The 17,272-nt window shown below is 42.9% G+C and overlaps 2 protein-coding genes across 6 annotated transcripts in view; one reads left to right on the forward strand and one right to left on the reverse strand.

The window, feature by feature from the left end:
• The window catches only part of SSH2 (slingshot protein phosphatase 2), a 148,812-nt gene extending 141,560 nt beyond the window's left edge, over positions 1 to 7,252 (forward strand). For all 3 annotated transcript variants that reach the window (XM_072138348.1, XM_072138350.1, XM_072138349.1), the window contains 2 exons: positions 274 to 1,081; positions 2,067 to 7,252. In XM_072138348.1, the coding sequence (XP_071994449.1) occupies positions 274 to 1,081; positions 2,067 to 4,016 (2,758 nt within the window). In that variant the 3' untranslated portion in view covers positions 4,017 to 7,252. The remainder of the gene's footprint in view (positions 1 to 273; positions 1,082 to 2,066) is intronic.
• A 5,973-nt stretch (positions 7,253 to 13,225) lies between these two features.
• Positions 13,226 to 17,272, reverse strand: part of TMIGD1 (transmembrane and immunoglobulin domain containing 1) — a 61,586-nt gene continuing 57,539 nt past the window's right edge. For all 3 annotated transcript variants that reach the window (XM_072138353.1, XM_072138356.1, XM_072138358.1), the window contains one exon: positions 13,226 to 14,148. In XM_072138353.1, coding sequence (XP_071994454.1) covers positions 14,116 to 14,148 — 33 coding nt within the window. In that variant the 3' untranslated portion in view covers positions 13,226 to 14,115. The remainder of the gene's footprint in view (positions 14,149 to 17,272) is intronic.

Raw genomic sequence — 17,272 nt, forward strand, 5'->3', positions numbered from 1 at the left:
GCGGCTGAAACATTGTTCAGATGAACGCTCTTTCGATTGGGACACCCTCTTTCGATCCCATTTGTTGACATTGTAAAAGTGTCTGTAAAACTTCTTGCATCCTTGGGGCCAATTATGAAGTTGGAGAATCCTCTGATTTCCCCGGATGACCCTGTTCTTACTAGCCAGCTGTGCATATTTTAGTATGAATGGAAAGATTTTGTTAACTTAATCATATTGAGAGTTTTGCACTGTTGTAAGTTAGGTAATTGTCTTTTTTGTTGTATTTTGCAGCAAGCAGAGGCACAACAAGCTATGGCGCTCACACTCTGATAGCGACCTGTCGGATCACCATGAACCTATTGGCAAAACCGGAATGGAAATGAGCAAAAAAGACATCACCTCCTCAGCTGAGCAGCTCTCAGACCTGCATCATTCCTATACACTGGGACCTCCCACCGATAACTGTAACCCATCTTGCCCCATTAGCGTCTCTTTGTGTAACACCCCGCAAGCGCGCTATGAGTTTACACCTTGTGACTATCACACTGGACAAATAGAAGATATCCTAAATCTCAACACCGTGAATGGATGCTCAGTACGATGCTGCTCTGATGAGTCTTCAGTCTTCCTGGACAATTGTAGACCTGATAGGCTTGAAGACTTGTCTCCAGTTTCTGAAAGCTTAACCGGTCAATCGGAGCTCCCTGACCTGACGCTAGAAGACATGGAGAAGGATGCACTGAAGAATGACGTTACTTGCCATCTCCTGCCACTAAGGGATCTTGGATCACACACGGGTGATCTACCAGAATCCCCCGATCAGTCCTCTTTTACCTCCCAATCTGAGGACATGAGTGGGGACAGAATCGATTTCCTAAGTGCACTGGAAAAGTTTGTCGAATTATCTCAGGAGAACCGGCCACGGACATGCTCCACCACCCGAGCAGATGACCAAATCATTGTTAGAAATGGTGTCCTTAAAGGTTCTTGGCCAGAGGCACCCTTGTATGAGAGCATTGCAGATAAACCAAGAGCGAATGCAGACGTGACCACACCACAGGCCTCTGAAGATTCGTCTACAGATGAGGAGCAGCCAAAGGTTAGTACACCCTATGAAGGGTCGCATTATCCTATATTACCCTGCTACATTCTTGGGCCGATAATATGAGGTTATATAATAAGCTATGTGTTATTTTAGAGTACAGGCAGTCCCCGGGTTACATACAAGATAGGGTCTGGAGGTTTGTTCTTAAGTTGAATTTGTATGTAAGTCGAAACTGTATATTTTATAATGGAAGTTCTAGACAATTTTTTTTCTTTTGCCCCAGTGACAATCGGAGTTTCAAAATATTTGGTGTAATTGGACCAAGAATTATCAATGAAGCTTCATTACAGACATCTTACAGCTGATCATTGCAGTCTGGGACTATAGTAAAGCATCCAGAGAGCTTTACCAGAGGTCACATGGGGCAGAGGGGTCCGTCTGTAACTATGGGTTGTCTGTAAGTCGGGTGTCCTTAAGTAGGGGACCGCCTGTATGTCCACATGAGACAGACTGAAACCATACATCTCTATTTTTGTAGCTATGGGGCTTCACTGCAATTGCAAATATTGCATATATTGGTAAGAGATTGTACCACGTTTGATTATCATCTCCTGTCCTGCGATTAACAATTTGATCGGTGTGAGCGCTATAGCTGGGAGTCTCATCAGTAACCAGATCGGACCCCCAACCAGTCCCTATAATGGGGGTCCTGTTCTCACAAATTGAATAAAGCATCTGTTCAAGCATGCATCAGGGATGGATGAGCTTGGCGGAGATGGCTAAACGCTGTGTTTGGCAATATACGTAACTCCTATGGTGTTGGACAGAACGTTGAGTTGACTGTTCGACGTATCATTCCCACATGAGAACGGTGGGGGTCCTACTGCTGGGACCTGTAGATGGGGTATAACAACAAAAGTTGGTACAAGGCATTTAAATGGATGTATCTTTGGCTCCATAAAGTCACCATGCTTCATAGAATTATTCAGTTTTTTTAATTAAATTAGTAAATACTTTTTTTTTTTTTCTCCCCTTTTAGGAGGTCTCTGAACCAGTAGTTCAAGATCATCTCCCGAAATCACACTCTGAAAATGCAATATCTGTGAAAGAGATAATCACAGAGATCGAGTCCTTCAACCAGGGAGTAGGCCAGTGCCAACAGAAAACAGACAATCTGTCTAGCCAAGTACAAGCACCAAAGAGAAATACAATCCACGACCTGTCACTTGAATCTGTATGGGAGCCTGAAGGCATCGGCAAGGAGCAGAGTGAGGAGTGTAAAGAACCCAAGTGCAAACAAAGTTCTCAGGAGGACTCTGAAAGCTCGAGTGAAGCGAATGACCATCAGGGAGTTCCCGGCCAGGCTCCCAAGTGGTTTGCAGGCTCCGTCAGAAGGGCCACCATGGAGTTTGAGGAACGCTTGAGGCAAGAGCAGGAGCAGCAGCAGCACACCACCGCTGTGCCAACAAGAAAAAATTCCAAGAATGACTCTGCTTTCAGCGATTCTGCTCCAAAAAATAAACTTGAAGACACTTTGCTTGATGCTACAGATAATGAAAAGGACAAAAAGGTCAAAACTAAAGTTACAGGGTTGGATTCTTCGGAACTTCTCAGGTCTGAGCCATCTACAGAGTCATCTCCATCATCCGAGCATCAGGATATACAAGCGACGCAAGAAACAAATCCACCAGAGCTTGAAGTTCAAGAACAAGGAAAGGAGAACCCATCGCCTGTTACCGAATCTTTAGAGAATAATGGTTCCGAACCGTTTCCAAAGAAAGTAGAAGATCTAGAACGTGACCTCAGAGTTCAATGTTATGACGATAATGACAATAACCTCTCTCATCAGGAGTGCGGTGAAAGTCCTGGAGAGTCACATGGTCCATCTTCTGAAGCACCTTTACAAAATGTCTGTGCAAGTGCTCCGGGCAGGTCCTCGGCACAAGCAGAAAGCCTACTGGATGCAAGTTTTATGTCTGAGAGTCCGCAGGAAGAGCAACGTCTTGTACCTGATCTACAGGGCATCAGCCTAGTCTGTCCTAGTATACATGTAGATTTACCTAGTCCTAATTATCAGTGTCACCCCTGCACCATTGTTTTAGAAGGGGTCACTGAAGATTGCACCAGTACTGATGAACAATTAGGCAATCTGTCGAACTGTACAAGTAACAAGAACCAAGGGGACACTTTCATGAGCCTTGGGGAGTTGATGCAAAGGGAAGCAGACAGTGCCTTGTCCCAGCTGAGCCATGAGGATCTCAATCTTATCAACAGACTGACAGAGAATATACGGGAATTGCGTGAAGTGTTGGACGTTACCTCCTTCTCTTTTGGCCTCCCCCATAGTTCGAGTAGCGACAGCATCAAAGACTTTAGTAGCAACCCCGGCGTCGTCAAACAAAGAGCTAAGGAGATAGAGGCACGGATTCGGCAAGCTGGTCTCACCACTCCGTCCCAGATGAAACGTTCGGCGTCTTTGGCCAAACTGGGCTGTCTAGAACTTTCTAAAGACGACTTGTCGGAGAGGGACTCTGTCTCTTCGGATAATAATCAGACTTATCCCGACATGCTTCAGAATTCTCTTCGGATCGTGCCAGGGAATTACGAGTCTGATTTAGCTGTAAAATCTGAGGATCCACCCGAGAAGCTTTGTATCCTTTCAGTAGAGGCCTCCTCGGGACTGGAACCCACAAAACATTTTGTAGAACAGATCAAAACTGAAGAGTGCGTTGTAATAAGTAAGCCGGTGGAAAAGCCTCTTGTGCAGTATGCCAAAGAGTTTGGTTTGGCTCAGCAGGGTATAGCAGGTTCTGAGTCTGAATTGACTGTTTCCCCGGGGCACATTCACCCCCCTGTGGTACTAGACCCCTCGGTCCCACTAATATCTGTCACTCCCAAGCACGAACATGGTAGAACTCACCCTTTGAGAAGACTAAAAAAGACCAATGAGAAGAAGAGAACAACCAATCCACTATACAATACCATGTGATATGGAACTTTTTTTTAGTGTTTTTTTGTTTTTTGTTTTATTTTTTTTTCATTCTTATAAAGGGGCAGGTGTAATATGTGAGGAACGTGCACTTTATTGGTTAATTTTATATATTTTGACATATTGTTCTATTGTTCCCGATGCATGTAAGGTATGGGCTTCCCTTACTCCTCCTTCCCTTTGTAATTCCTGACTGCACACTTGTAAGTCATTGTACATATATAAATATAATTGTGTGTGTTTTTATTTTTTTTTTAAACTCTGAAACCTCAAATATTTTGTTTTTAAAAGATCCTAGGTGAAAGCAGGGGTTACTGTTCCTATATGGTCGTCGGGCCCCGGTGTCTGACTGACGTGTATGTCAATGTTGTAGGAATCGGGCGCACTTTCAGTTGCTTCTTTAAAGGGGATTTGGAAGCAGTTTTGACCCCCTATTAATGGATGACTGTGCCATATATGTAGTAGGGGCACCGTAAACCTACCCAAAATGGTTGTTGCAAAGGAAGAGACCGCCTCCTGAGCACTTGGGCAATAAATCCTGATTTCTCAATCAAATAACCATCACATTGGGTATGATTTACACTACTCTTTCCACTGTCAGAAGTTGTAAGGGGTCAAAATTGTTTACCCACCCTCCTTATAACCTTAGATTGATGCTTTGTCTGAGGGTAGACGACTTTTTTCTTTCTCAGAACTGTGAAAAGTTTTTAGGATAGTCCAAGGTTTATAGCCAGGTTTACTGCTATTTGCTATGTTCTGAAATTGCCACCTCCGTAGGCTGCATGTAAAGCTTACATAAAATTGTAAGTTCTTTTATAATTTTATTCAGATTTTTTTTTTATAGCCCCCTTTCAATCCCTGTCATTCTGTACCTAATGCCTTTCTTGGGGGGGTCAGCAGTGCTGCCATGCATATAAAGATGCTGACGGCTAGTAGGGATCCCGAGTGCCATGTGGCTGTTGACTTTTACATATCACTAGAAACCTTACTTTTTTTTTTTTTAAAGCAAGACGATGCCTCTACGATGACTTGTTAGGACGGAGACGTCTTAAGGTGCCGACATCTTTTGATGATGGTACCTGGGGTCCCCCATTATTTTCAGGGAGACCGTCCTGTCCTGCTCAACGTGGCCACTTATCCTTTTACGAGAAGGTCTTAATGAAGTATTAGGCATCCCATAATTGAGAATCTGTCCCGTTACCACCCAAGGCTGTAAAACGGGAGAACGTGAAGGATATTGTAATTTTATGTCAAAATGTGCTCTTATTAGTTGCTCTACTCTACGGGGGATTGACCCTTCATTACTTGAATATGCTGTGAACTGTCCCAGTTTATGGCCATTTTACGTCATTATTTTTATTTTTTGCCTTTCACCTCTTTCTACTGATCCACTTGTTCCTGCTGTAACTTCACATTGTAAATGTAGTGCTGCCTACCTGTCTGTACGAATACAACCTGTAAATGTTACATAGTGTGTGTGTGTGTTTGACAAAAGTGTTTCGGCCTTCCTGGAAAACTGTGTTCAGTCTATAAAACGTTGCGTGTGAGGACATGGAACTATATTATATATGTGTATGTGTTGCCTGCAACATCCACACAATTACATACATATAATATATGTGCTCTATATATTACACTTTTACTGACATTTTGGGGGTTTTTTTATAGCAAGATTTGTTGCAAACTGGAATCCTCCAATGTAGTGATGTTTTCTTGTCCATCATTTCCCGTGTTTTTTTTTTTTTTTTTTTTTATGTAGCAATTTTATTTTTTACTGCTATGGGCATAAGGCAGACACTTAAAATGCATAGGCGACTTTGGGTTGTATTCATGGGGTACAAGGGCTAGGGGGCAAGAAGACCCGACCCTATACACTCAGGGTATCTGCCCACATTGCATATTGGCTGTGGGATTTACCTAGGTCCCCGGGGGATTGAAGTATTTACTAAAACGGACGTGGTAAAGGGAGTTTGGACCCCTCAAAACTGCTTAGAGTCCTGGATACATGACGTGTACGTCCATGAAAAACAAACTGTACGTTGGTCAGATTTCATGGAACAACCAAAGTGTAGAGGACGAGACCCTGACCATCATAGGGATCTATCATACAAGGAGTCCCTGCTTTCCGTTGAACTACATGATGAAGGGATTCCCTTTATCATTTATTACCGTCCTCTACGCTTGGTCAATCCTTAAACTTTGGTCAACACACGGTCTGTGATTCAGGGACCAACCACAGTCTTGTATCCCTGGCCTTACTGTAAAGTCTCCGGGGCTCTTCACATTGTACACTCCACTTTTTCTCTGATGTCTATCCAAGAGCAAGAAGTGAAGGGGCTTGGCAACATTCATTGTCGGGAAGTGGATAAATTATTTGCTTACACCTTTTAGATGTCCAGAGCAATCTGCAGTTTTAAGGGATTGGATAGATTCCCTTTATAATTTAGGTGAAGCATATATTAAGACCCGCCCATGAGTAAAAGCCTGGAGGAGCCCCGCCCATGAGTAAAAGGACAATTGTTAAAGTCCTGGTTGTTATACTTGGATCTACAGGCACTTCAGGTCGAAGTAGCCTTTTTTCATGTCTTCTGAATATAGATGCCTGTTCCGTCCCAGCTCCTCCCACACTGTAAGATATCGCCGTCCCTCCCGGGTATAATCCTATGACTACGGGCTGAGATACAGTCTGGCCTTCTGGTTATTACTGAACTGAATGTCTTGTAGTTATAGTTTGCCTATAATTGAAGGGGCTCTGTGACTTTCCTCCCTGCTTTACACCATAGCGCCCCCTATACCCTGCTGCATCATGTGCCTGCCAAGTGGTTTAGAAATGATCCAGGTCCACCAGGAATATCACACATCAGCTTTTTACCGTTACCTTTACTTTCAAAACGTGGTTAACATTTCCGATTCGGTAATCGAAGCGTCCGATGCAGCACCGTCAATAACCGGAAGGGAAATGTGGCATGGAGACAAGGTTTGTGATCTGATTGGATGTCTTGTCTGCGTCAGTGTAACCCAGTCCGGCCTCTGCTGAGAGAGGAGGGTCCACACACACTCTCCATAGCAGATCACCCTTCAGCAAGTTTTATTTTGTAAAATGTAAACACAATTGTTTTTTTTTTTAAGGGCATTTTTGTACAAACGCTGTTCTTTTGTCTTTTACAAGAAATACTGTGGTTGAGGAAATTTATTGTTTACATTGTGAATATTAAACCTGAATAAACAAAAAAAAAAAGTCCTAAAACTTGTCAGTTCTGCTTTGTCTTTCCCACAAAACACGACCATGAGGTGGCCTAAAGGGAGAACTAAATCCAACGTGTCCAACCAGTTGTTCAAGGTGTTTTGTTATTTTATGCAGCTCTAATAACATACAAAACCATAAAACAATCAGAAATACATGTTCAGTTATGTGCTGTGTGTATTTTTCTATTCAGAAATTTCACATCCTCCCCTCCTGCCTATAAGAAGGATTGGAAATAATTCCTCCAGTAGAGCCTTGTCTTCAGATCTCATTTGATGCATTTAACTACTCCAGATCCCCATACGTTTAACCATATAAAGCGGCAGTTGATGTTCAGCGTTCATGGATCTGTGTAACCTTTGTGTGCTGGAGTGTGAAAAAAAAATATTCCAGGATTGTACCTGGACTGTGTGAAATCTTACAGGGGAGGTACTGTGGAACAGTTTGAATGCAGAGATCAAAGAACACGGCAGTGTGAGGAAACTCCCCCTACCCCACCATTGTTACTATCCTGGAATATAAATCCATTTTTCACAGACCTGTGTGATTGTACCTTTGTGTATGTTAGTAGCAGTAGGACTGTTAAAAATGGATTTATATTCCAGGATTGTAGAGGTGGGGGGGGATTTTCCTCACACTGCTGTGTTCTTTGATCTCTGCAATCAAACTGCTCCACAGTACCTAACCCTGTAAGATTTCACACAGTCCAGGTGCAATCCTGGAATATAAATCAATTTTTCACAGTCCTGCTGCTACTAACATAAACAAAGGTACAATCACACAGATCTCCAGAGCTAATGCATAACGCTGTCTGCAGCTTTGTATGGTCAATACTGTTGGAGGACTCTCTTTAAACCGGGTGCCCCATTACCGTATAAGACAATATGAAGATGAAACTCTTTATTCACATCTGATTCCATTGGTAGTTTCCAGCACCATAGAAGAGCCTTTCCATCTACACACCTCAGCATTTATATTGAATAACTGTAATTAAATTCACATTCACCCAAAAATGAGCTATTTGGAAAGGGTGACGGTTCTAAATCAAAGTACACACAGTCCCCGTGTTACATACAAGATAGGTTTAAGATTCATTTGTATGCAAGTCGGAACCGTATACTTTGTAATTGTAACCCAGCCAAATTTTTTTTTGGTCTCTGTGACAATTGGATTTTAAAACTGTTGGATTGTCATCAGAACCAGGAATAACAATAAAGCTTCATTACAGACACCAGTGATATCTGTAATAGCTGATCATTGTAGCCTAGGACTAAAGTACAGTAATTACCAACATCCAGAGGTCCGTTTGTAACTAGGGGTCGTCTGTAAGTCGGGTGTTCTTAAGTAGGAGCCCGTCTGTACCTTGTTCCATCATAGGCCACTTTAACCTATTCGTGTGTTATATCGGATCACAAACAGGCCTGTTGTTCTCAGGTCCACTTGTGTGCTATTACAGGAGAAGAGAACTGTCTGCGCTGCAAAATCGGGCAGGAATAGAACCCGCTCTGAGTTTTGCAGCTCGGCAGTTGTCTCCTATCACAGGGCTATGGAAACTACAGCCGTGTGTATACCCCGACAGATATGCTTGGGTACACGTGCGATCTGATGGAACATGGCAGCACACGTCCAAAGACCATGATGGTGTTTTTGAGGAATTTACACTTGCAGCACCAGATAATGTAGTAAGACCTATGATGAATAATAATGGAGAGGTCCTTTGAGATGGATATAGGGATGTGTCTTCAATGGATGACCAGACCTTTCACCAAGTACTCTCCTAAATAGTTTACTTTCAGTGACCTCTACCAAATCGTTTGACCCTCCTTAAAGGAAATTTACCATCAAAATCTATCATCGTAAACCAGGGGCACTTACTCATAGACCCAGGCACCAGGACTGTGGTAATCTATTAAAGAGAACCCGTCATGCAAAATAACCCCCTAATCTAAATAGATTTTCATAAACTGCCATTAGAGAGCATTGCCTCTATCCCTTCATTGTCCCTCTACATGCCTGTAAACCTAAGCAATGAGGTCCTAAAGCTGTATGCAAATGACCTGTGAAATGTCCAATGAGTCATTAGCATATTCAAGCTGTCTGGCTTATTCATGAGTGGGAGGCACAGACACACCCCCAGTGCTTGACTGACAGCCTGTGTAATGCTGTAATGGCTGCTCCATTTGCTTGCTGTTGGCCACACCCCCCGGCAGCCTGTGTGTGTATGTAGGAGAGATACAACACACACACTAACTATGCTTTACTATACATTACACACAGACATGAGGAGAGGGGAGGAGGAACAGGGGTGACATCACTGCCTCTGACCATGTGACCAGCCTCATTTACATGATAAAGAAATGATGATTTTACAATAATTAATGTATGAAATGACTAGATAAAGGCTGGGATGGGATCCTTGTGAGCTGCTCCAACAGGTAGAGGTGACAGGATAAGTGACACAGACCTGATGACAGGTGTCCTTTAATATTTGGTATCCATGGCCTCCTTCCTTCTAAAATCAACTTTTACAATTATGCTAATGAGTCTTACGGATCCTTTCAGGGATCTGGCTTTATAAGCTGTTAAACCCGCCTCCATTTATGTATTTGTGATGGGGCTTATTTTTAATACATCAGATGAACATGTAATATAAATATAGCTCCATCACTTTTATGGTAGATCTTACGCCTCTTTCATACAAACTGATGAACTGGTGTATGTAAGCCAGAGGTACAAACTGCAGCTAGCATACGAACGCCAATGAAGTGCATTGTGCATGCCACACATGTTGGTCACCGTATCATGTCGGTGCCGGAAAAAAAGCTCTATCTTTTGCAATTGGAACCACCCAGGAGCACGACTTCCTATGGAGAAGGGAGGGGTGAAGAGCGCTCACCCCTGCACCTCCCCAGCAGAACATATAACATATGCTACATCCGTTCACGTGGCCCCCTCTTGCAGTTCTGGGTCGCCCAGGATGTGCTGTGTTCAGGGATATTTTAAAGCAAAACTTTGTGGGACTGGAGGAAGAGCAAGAAGGTATGGACAGAGCTGGACTGTCATTGAAGCTCCTACCCCATGATTGCTCCTGTTAAAGGGAACCCTGGAGGAAAGCTACAATAATCATCCAAATGTACCCTCCTTTTTTTTCAACGGTATGGTTCTTCTTAAGACAGCAATACAATAGCTTTGGCAGAGCAGGGAACAATAAATTGCTGTGTAAGTGGGTTTTTGGCTGTAGTTTGGGCAATGACCTCTAAAAGGTTCACCATTACTCCCCTACAGTATGAAAGTAGTGTACATACTTACCCAGTAGTGGATTATGATTTAGGCAGTTGGGTGGCAGTTCAGGGTCCAACACTTCTAAAGGGCCTGTGGCCACTCAAACCACCCGACACATACTGAGAAGGACCTTCACCCATGAAATCCTTGTAGACCTGTTCCTGCTCTCAAGACATATGTACAACACGTTCATTTCAGGCAGAAGGGACACATCCTCCATTCCCCAAGGAGCTTGATTTTAGTACCACATGTAGGAAGGGATTCCAGACTTGTAGGAGCAATAATATTCATACAGCCCAGGACCCATGGCAGTTTGAATCCACCCCTGCACTTACCTTACATGCTGGACTTCTCTTGTGGCTGGAGGACACCGCTGGGGACTGGTCCGGTGAGCAGTGATGTGAAGATGTAGGACTGGACTGATGTCTCTATGTGTCAGTGTCTGCCATCTGCTGGTTTACGATGTCATGTTCAACTTTCACAATTCCTAACATACTAACTGTGAATGTTTGATCCTTGGAGTATGATCCCAAAGATCCAAAAATGTGATAAAACCACATTGGTGACAAATTGTCAGATATGATAAGCCAGAGTGCTGCTCTGAGACTACAGGAACACCCAACTATGACTGACCAGAATTTTTTTGAAACTATGAGATGTGACCTGTGGCCACAATGAGATGATGTAGATAAGGGACCCATCAATCATGCTTGATAATGATTCTTGTTGAATCGAAACATTACTTGTAATATGCTTGGGTCAATAAAGACTACGTTATTTTTCACATCTACGAGACCTGTGGCTTCCTGGACTATATGAATTGCTATCGTGCACCTGGACCATCAGCTGTGGGCACCAACATCTAGACCAGTGGTGGCGAACCTATGGCACAGGTGCCAGAGGTGGCACTCGGAGCCCTTTCTGTGGGCACCCAGGCCATCACCCCAGCACAGAGTTTGCCAGATAGGACTCAAGGCTTCCTCCTGTGATCCAGTACAGCCCAGGACGTGCCATGCTTGGCTGCCAGAACTACAGGAGGAGCGAGAAGGTGCGGATAGAGATGGATTGTCATTCGAGCTCCCGCTCTGGGTCCCCTGATTCTTCCTCTTCAGGGGACCCTGGAGGGAAGCTACAATCCAAATTTCTCCATCTTTCTATTGTATTGGTGAATTCTGGAGGCCAATACGATTGAAACCTGTGATACAGCAAGAAGCAATGAGTTACTGGTTAAATTGTCATGTTGGCACTTTGTGCCATATACGTTGGTTTTGGTTGTAGCTTGGGCACTCTGTCTCCTAAAGGTTCGCCATCACTGATCTAGACCTTCTCTACGTGGTAGTGTGTTATACTGACCGGTGATTGCTGTCCTAGATTATTGATAGATAAGGGACCAACACCAGCTGAGATCCCTGTGTAAGGAGCAGCAAAGCAATTACATTGTTGAGAGCAGGGCATGGCCACTTCTCTGCCGCTAAAATAAGAGGAAGGTAGACTGCTTCCCTGTATACAGGGAGATTTCTGCCATTCCTAAGGGAACTGCTGCAGGTATGGAAGTAGGAGAGGCAACTTCTCAGATACTTGGACCTGCAGCAGAGGAGCCTTTATGTGGTAACAGGAATTTTGTATTTGCTAGCTACCGGTAATGCAGTTCTGGGACATGGTGTGACTTTGGTGTCCCATATTGTAGAAGAGAACTTTGTGTCATTTCAGCACTTGCAGGAGATCACTGCCCAGCAAAGCCTTTTTAGATCTTTACAGTTGTGCAGGGTCTGCGACAGCACTGGGCAAGTGCCAGGGTGGGTTTATATAAAATAACTATGAAGGGGCTGTTTGGGTTGATAAACTAGGAAATATTTTATGGAACAGGAGACTATTTTAGTTGCTGACTATTTAATGCCGCCACGTGAGTTTACTGCAAAGGGGCCCACTGAGGCGCTGTCGCCCAAGGGCCTCCTGCAGCCGACCCTTCAGCTGTGCCATGCAAGTAATGCTCAGTGTATCGACTTGTTCGGGCATTGAGAATGAAAGGAGGGTTTGACCTCTTTGCTGTGCACCCTCCCCCATTATCTACTCCAAACTAGCAAATGTATGTCAGAATTTTGAAGATAGGTGGAAAGCACTAATTTGGGTGAGGTATCCCATGTGTATATGTACCAAGCCACGACGAATAGGCCGATCAACAGTATATCGGCCACCAAAGTCACCTGACTCCGGGCATGTTCCATAAGATGTGTAGGTTACATACTCCTAAGTGTCACCATTGTCCAATAGGCACCACCTGATATGGATGTGTAGAGATGTACAACGCTTTTGGGTGGCAGTGATTGATTCACTTGTAGTGGTTCTGGGAGGTCCTGTGCCTGTACTCCTGGGTTCTTTTTTTCACGGAACCGTATTCTTGGCAATTACATGGGTGGATAGGAGGCTCCCCTAATATGACGCAAAGGAGGCACATGATAAACTCCTAGCACCTTATAAACGTACCGCACACAAGGTGCCTGGAGAGATTTGGAAAGCTCTAGAATGGATGATGTTCACTCATACAATGGGTAATGACTGACCACTTCAAGTAGTTGCTTCCTGACAACTTATGGGTGACCTCCGTTGATCACATACTGGTAATATATCCTTCGGATAGGAATTTGGTGCTCTAGTCACTGTTTATTAATTAGAGATCCCCGTTAATCCAACATATTACACACGGAAACATATATTTACATATAATGATGCCTTTGGGTCCTTACACCTACAATACAATTCCCTGCAGCTGTTACCGACTCATTCCTATTGTTTTATATGACAATTATCGCTCTGTAATGTCTTATTTTATTTGTATATTTCCCCCAGAATCTGTAAACCGCTACAGAATTTGATGGCTCTACATAAAGATTTTTAATTGGCAAAGGAAGAAAAATGCAGCTTCAATAGGCCACATACAAGAAGATGTTATTCCCATTCATAAACAGCTGATATAGTATAAAGTACAAGTTACAATATGGTCCATTTGGCACTTCAAAGTATAATGCTGAAACCCACTCCTGTAAAAGGGTTCAGCTGAAAATAGGGAGATAATGTTAAAATATCTAGTGCTTCCCTGTTATACTTCAACAGTTTTCCCGAAATTTTGGGTACCCAATAAGTTTCCAGCTTATGCCCCATAACTATACAGTGGCCTTTATTATAAGACTGAAGCCAAGTCCACAATAAGCCATATTCTTATAGATCGCAATCACATGACACTTCACAGCATGACATCAGTGAATGAGAGTCGATGGTTTTGTAATGTCTTCTACCCCCAAATTACACTGGTGGCGAGGTAACAACTGATACGGTCAATGCCGGTTATGCCTCAACCCCAAGAAAAAGAGTAGTGTAAAATAATTCCGGTGGAATGGTTACAGCGTCCTTCACTTGATCAGGTTTCATGGGGAAGTAGGGAGAAGACGTAAATGGAAAGAAGTTTCTAACAAAGCTTCAGTAATAAAAGTAGACATGGAGATCTTCTGGAAATCACTGGCTTCTCCATATACATCCAGGAGCGGTAATACATCACACGATCATCAGAATGGATTCCTACATAGCCGTATCATGCCGCCCCTTCATGCACTGCAAGCAGAAAGCAAATGTGTGACATCAGCCTCAACATTTCCAAGACATTATATACAGGCGGTCCCCTACTTAAGAACACCTGACTTACAGACGACCCCTAGTTACAAACGGACCTCTGGATATTGGTAATTTACAGTACTTTAGCCTTAGACTACAATAATCAGCTGTAACAGTTATCACAGGTGTCTCTAATTAAGCTTTATTGTTAAACCTGGTTCTTATGACACCCTAATATTTTTAAAATCCAGTTGTCACAAAGACCAGAAAAAATATGGTTGGGGTTACAATTATAAAATATATAGTTTCGACTTACATACAAATTCAACTTAAGAACCCGGGGACTGCCTGTACACAAAATAGTGGAAATTAGATGCAATAAATACACACTACGGGGCCATGCGTCAGGAATTGCAACTAGATCAGGACTTCCACTGAGCTTTCCTGATAAATCTGCAAGAATAAGTCCATATTTGGCTATAACATTCTATGAAACACAGAATTCTTTTTTGATTATCTTTATTCTCCTTTACTATTTAATCATTTTTAGGCAGCTGATTATGTAATAAAATATTTTTAACATTTTATAATATCCTATAATTCTATAGTAGACATTTAAATATTCTTTATCATTGTCTACCTTAAATTTTTATATATTACATGTCTATTTTAGGCTAACTGGACGTGGCTTAGTAATATGGCAAGGATCTGTGGCCATTTTTTAAGTGGAGTTTTTTTGTTTTGTATGTTTTTTTTTAATTTAGATTTTATTTTGGATTTTTGGTTTGTTATAGTTTATTTTTATTCTCTGTCCATCAGATGCCATAAGTACATCTCAGCGATCGTGTGACGACTGCGACCAATGAGCTTGCACTGCCTAATGTGTACAATCAGCTTGTCCAATTTTCATTTAATGGGGGCACATTTACTAAGAACAGGAAACTGCAATAAAAGCCTGTGTATAGTGCAGGGGGCGCCAGATTCAGGATTTGATGAATCTGGTGCTATCTCCACTGCTCCGAGAGGGTGCACCAGCTTTTTTTTTTGGTGCACCTTTTAACATGGGGCGTGCGACAAATTTCTGTCAGACTTTGCATGATAACTCTGGTGTACAGTCTGACTCGGCGCCGAAACGCCCCCTAATTTGTGTCGCCTGATGCCTGGTGCAGCTGCGCCACAAATGGGTAGTGTGCGACACAAATGTGGTTCAGACACTTCTTAAATACCTGTGCAAGCAGTTTGCACTAAAAAGAACATACAAAGTCCTACAGAAAACTGGCCCCTAATAAATGTGCCCCAATGTGTATGGGGCCTTTAGTAAGGATTAGCAAATCTCCAATGGTCGTACATTGAGTAACAGCAGTACAACGATTTTCTTTGTATCTATTGCACCTGCTGTTCTTATACACAACAAACCCAAATAGTGGAATCAAATTTCTGGCACAAAGAATATTCATTTGAATTCATCCCAGTAAAGAAAAAACTTTCTGGTATTTGTGTGCTTCAAAATAATAAAATGCGTTGTGACTGCCAACTGGCTCTGCATCCAGTGCTAGGCGAGATGATCCATGTAGCAGGGGTGCTGATGGGTGCCATAGACTAGAACAAGCAGCTGTGGGGACCATGACCTGATTTTCAACTCTCGCCTTATTTAACAGCCATGAGTCACACTGGATGTGAAGCTTGGAGTTTACACAGTGTGTAGGAGAGAAACCGTCTCAGAACATTCCCTGCAAGACACGGCAAGTCACGCGGAGGGGTTTGAGCACAAGGATCATGAGTTCATACTGAGTGACTATGAACTTTAAGTAGGGCAGCAACCAATCTGCATTGAGATCCTGGATTATGCTTCTCAATGGTTCGGATCATGATCTTGTGCTGATAATAATCCGTTAAAACATATGAAGTCTACCACCTCCACCGAGCGATAGAATCTGCTGGCTGCATGTTGTAGATGAATGTAGCGTGATCCAAACATATCTATATTATTTCTATCCATTATGACATTTCCACAACATATTCCCATTTCAATCCATATGCTAATGAGACAGACAGTACACAGTCCTCCGCACCTGTAACACTTCTCTTCCCACCAAAATCACTTCCCACTCTTCCAAAGGTTGCCCCCAAAGCTCACATTAGACAAATCCCTTCTCAGATCTCCATCTGAGCGGGGAGGGTCATAAAAGAAAAGCATTTCTCCAGATGCCGAGGTTGCATTAGGTGCACCAACTACCTCATTTGCATGTGAATTTCCCCAAAACTGCATAATGAACCAAAATAATAAAGGTATCATGGAAATAGTAGGGCATTTATTTATAACATCACAAGTAACAAATCACACCCACTGTTCCCATTCATAGCGAATCAACTGTGCACCTTCAGCGAACGATACTGACAAATAAACTGCCGTACCGAGAGGTTTAGGAACTACTTTGTCCCAACCGCAATCGAAAGGCACAATAAATCAATTAGCTCCAACAAGACCAGTTCTGCCCTTGCCAACATTAGTCCGTACAGAGGAAGACAGTAATCCCCACCCACCCATCTTATCCCCATGATCATATGTTTGTGATCTGTTGTTATATGTAGTCCAGGCTTGGACAGGTTGTGTACAACCCAATTTCCTGAAAGGGGTCAATAAAGTTGTATTGAATTGTATAACATGCTGCCAGCAGATTATAACACTTAGTGGAGGTGGTAAACTCCCTTTAAGAAAATTTTAACTACAATCATGAGCTTAAACAAAATTTGTGGCAATGAATGAAAATATTGCAACCGTTTTCGGATGCATCTAGGGTCGTGTGTGGAACCTATATGGCGGATCTAGGGTCATGTGTGGAAACTATATGGCGAATCTAGGGTCATGTGTGGAACCTATATGGCGGATCTAGAGTCATGTGTGGAACCTATATGGCGGATCTAGGGTCATGTGTGGAACCTATATGGCGGATCTAGGGTCATGTGTGGAACCTATATGGCGGATCTAGGGTCATGTGTGGAACCTATATGGCGGCACGTGCACTTCCCAAGGTTTTATATTACTAGATACTTGTGCCTCTGTATAATGTCCCCCTGGACTTCTATGAAGGTATTATCCCTTACAGCAAATCATTGTTATATC

This window comes from Engystomops pustulosus, chromosome 2 (assembly GCF_040894005.1).
Source record: "Engystomops pustulosus chromosome 2, aEngPut4.maternal, whole genome shotgun sequence".
Classification (NCBI taxonomy): domain Eukaryota; kingdom Metazoa; phylum Chordata; class Amphibia; order Anura; family Leptodactylidae; genus Engystomops; species Engystomops pustulosus.